General features: G+C 52.0%; 1 protein-coding gene across 1 annotated transcript, besides 1 other annotated feature; it reads left to right on the top strand.

The window, feature by feature from the left end:
- Positions 1-49: 49 nt before the first annotated feature.
- Positions 50-81: a microsatellite.
- Positions 82-127: 46 nt separating this feature from the next.
- TraAM80_09459 (group II trans-sialidase superfamily) lies at positions 128-1,901 on the top strand (the record flags this gene model as incomplete). Its single annotated transcript, XM_029386139.1, has 1 exon — positions 128-1,901. A coding segment is annotated over one exon (1,774 nt), but the record flags the coding sequence as incomplete, so codon positions are not given.

The raw sequence follows: 1,901 nt of genomic DNA, 5'->3' as shown, positions 1-1,901 counted from the left end.
AAAGAGACCAAAAGCTACTTGCTGCTGCGCTCTTTGAAGGCTCTGCAGTCACCACCAGCACCACACACACACACACACACAATCGTTGAGGCCTGAGCGGATCCACCACAAGGAGGGAAGGAAGGGAATGAGTGAGCAGTGGCACATGCTTAACATGTCCCGGCACCTGTCTTCGTATTGGGTGCTTCTTCTTTGCGTGCTGTTGATATGCTTTGGAAGTACGGCTGTGGATGCCAAAGAGAGAAGTACGCCAAAAAAAGTGCAAATACAAAAAGCTATCAATCTTTTTGTGCCTCATCGAACGATTGTGGAAGCACAAGGTGAAAGCCATACAATGAATTATTTTGTCTCACCTTCCCTCGCCAGTGCTGGTGGAGTGTTGGCCGCTTTTGCTGAGGGTCACACCGACTCTCAACACGCCCATCAGAAAGAAACTTGGCCCATTTATGTTGATGTTGTGGCGGGGTACATTGACTCTGCGGAGAGCTGGTCCTCTTTTGTTGATGAGGTCCGTGCAAACAGATGGAAGACTTACAACATCTTTCACACGACCACGCAAGAGGAGCACAACGACTATCTGAGATACGCGTACAGACCCACAACAATTGCAAAGGACAACAAGATCTTCCTACTTGTGGGAAACTCTTATCAGAAGTACGATCCTTCATCGAGGAACCGCATTGAAGTCTCACAGGGTCTTGATTTGTTCGTGGGTGAGGCCACGCAAGATAAAGTCATTCAATGGGGCAAATCCACCTCGCTTGTACCACAAATCGAACCATCTGCTAAACAGCGTGGCGTGAAGGAAGTTCTAGGTGGTGGTGGCTCGGGCGTTGTGATGGAGGATGACACGTTTGTGTTTCCTGTGACGGCGAGAAGGACAGGAGACAACGAAGCTGTGTCTATGATCATTTATTCGAAGGACGACGGCAAAAGTTGGGTGTTTTCACAGGGGATGCTCCCCGTGGGGTGCACTGACCCCCTCATCGTTGAGTGGGAGCAGGGGCAGCTTCTCATGATTGCCCAATGCGATTCGCTCTCCAAGATGTTCGAGTCGAGGGACATGGGGGCAACGTGGAGGGAGGCTGTCAGCACACTCACACGCGTGCATCCCAGGTTTTTACCAGACGCTTGGCGAACAGCTGAGAGAGTGACATCGCTCACCACTGCGACCATTGCTGGAAAGAAGGTTATGCTGTACACTCAGAAAGGGATTCCCCCTGGGGACACGTTGCAAGCCACCGCCCTCTACCTTTGGGTCACTGACAACAACCGCACGTTTCACGTCGGGCCCATTTCCATGGATACTACAGAGAAGCCGATGTTAGCCAACACCTTGATGCACTCGAAAAATGCGTTGCACCTTTTACAAGAGAGGGTAAGTACAACGACCACAGGTCTGATTCTTGCTCCCCTAACAGAGCAGCTGAAGACGATCACGTCCGTCTTGGAGACTTGGGCAAAAATGGACTCCTTCCTCTCCGAGTTGTCAGTGCCCACGGCCGGTCTGGTTGGGTTCTTGTCGGGTGCATCAGGTGAAGGAAGTTGGAACGACGCGTACCGTTGCTTGAATGCAACTGTGACGAATGCAACGAAGGTCGAAAATGGCTTTAATTTCACGGGGTCCGAATCATACGCCATGTGGCCGGTGAACATGCGGGCGCATCACTATGTGCACAGCGTTGTGAATTACGAGTTTGCGCTCGTGGCGACGGTGACGATTCATAAGGCTCCGAACGGGAGCGTTCCTCTGCTGGGCTCGGGCCTGAATGACAAGGAAAGCACGACGTTTGTGGGGCTGTCGTACACCACAGAGAAACGGTGGGGGACAGTCTTCAACGGCGTCACGAGAATAACACACAACAACACTTGGGAGCCGGGGAAGGAGTACAAAGTGGCGC

Source organism: Trypanosoma rangeli (assembly GCF_003719475.1).
Source record: "Trypanosoma rangeli strain AM80 chromosome Unknown Tra_15.4_contig_00588, whole genome shotgun sequence".
In the NCBI taxonomy this organism is placed as follows: Eukaryota; Euglenozoa; class Kinetoplastea; order Trypanosomatida; family Trypanosomatidae; genus Trypanosoma; species Trypanosoma rangeli.
The sequence above is the reverse complement of the archived record's forward strand: the minus strand, read 5'-3'. Positions and strand labels throughout refer to the sequence as shown.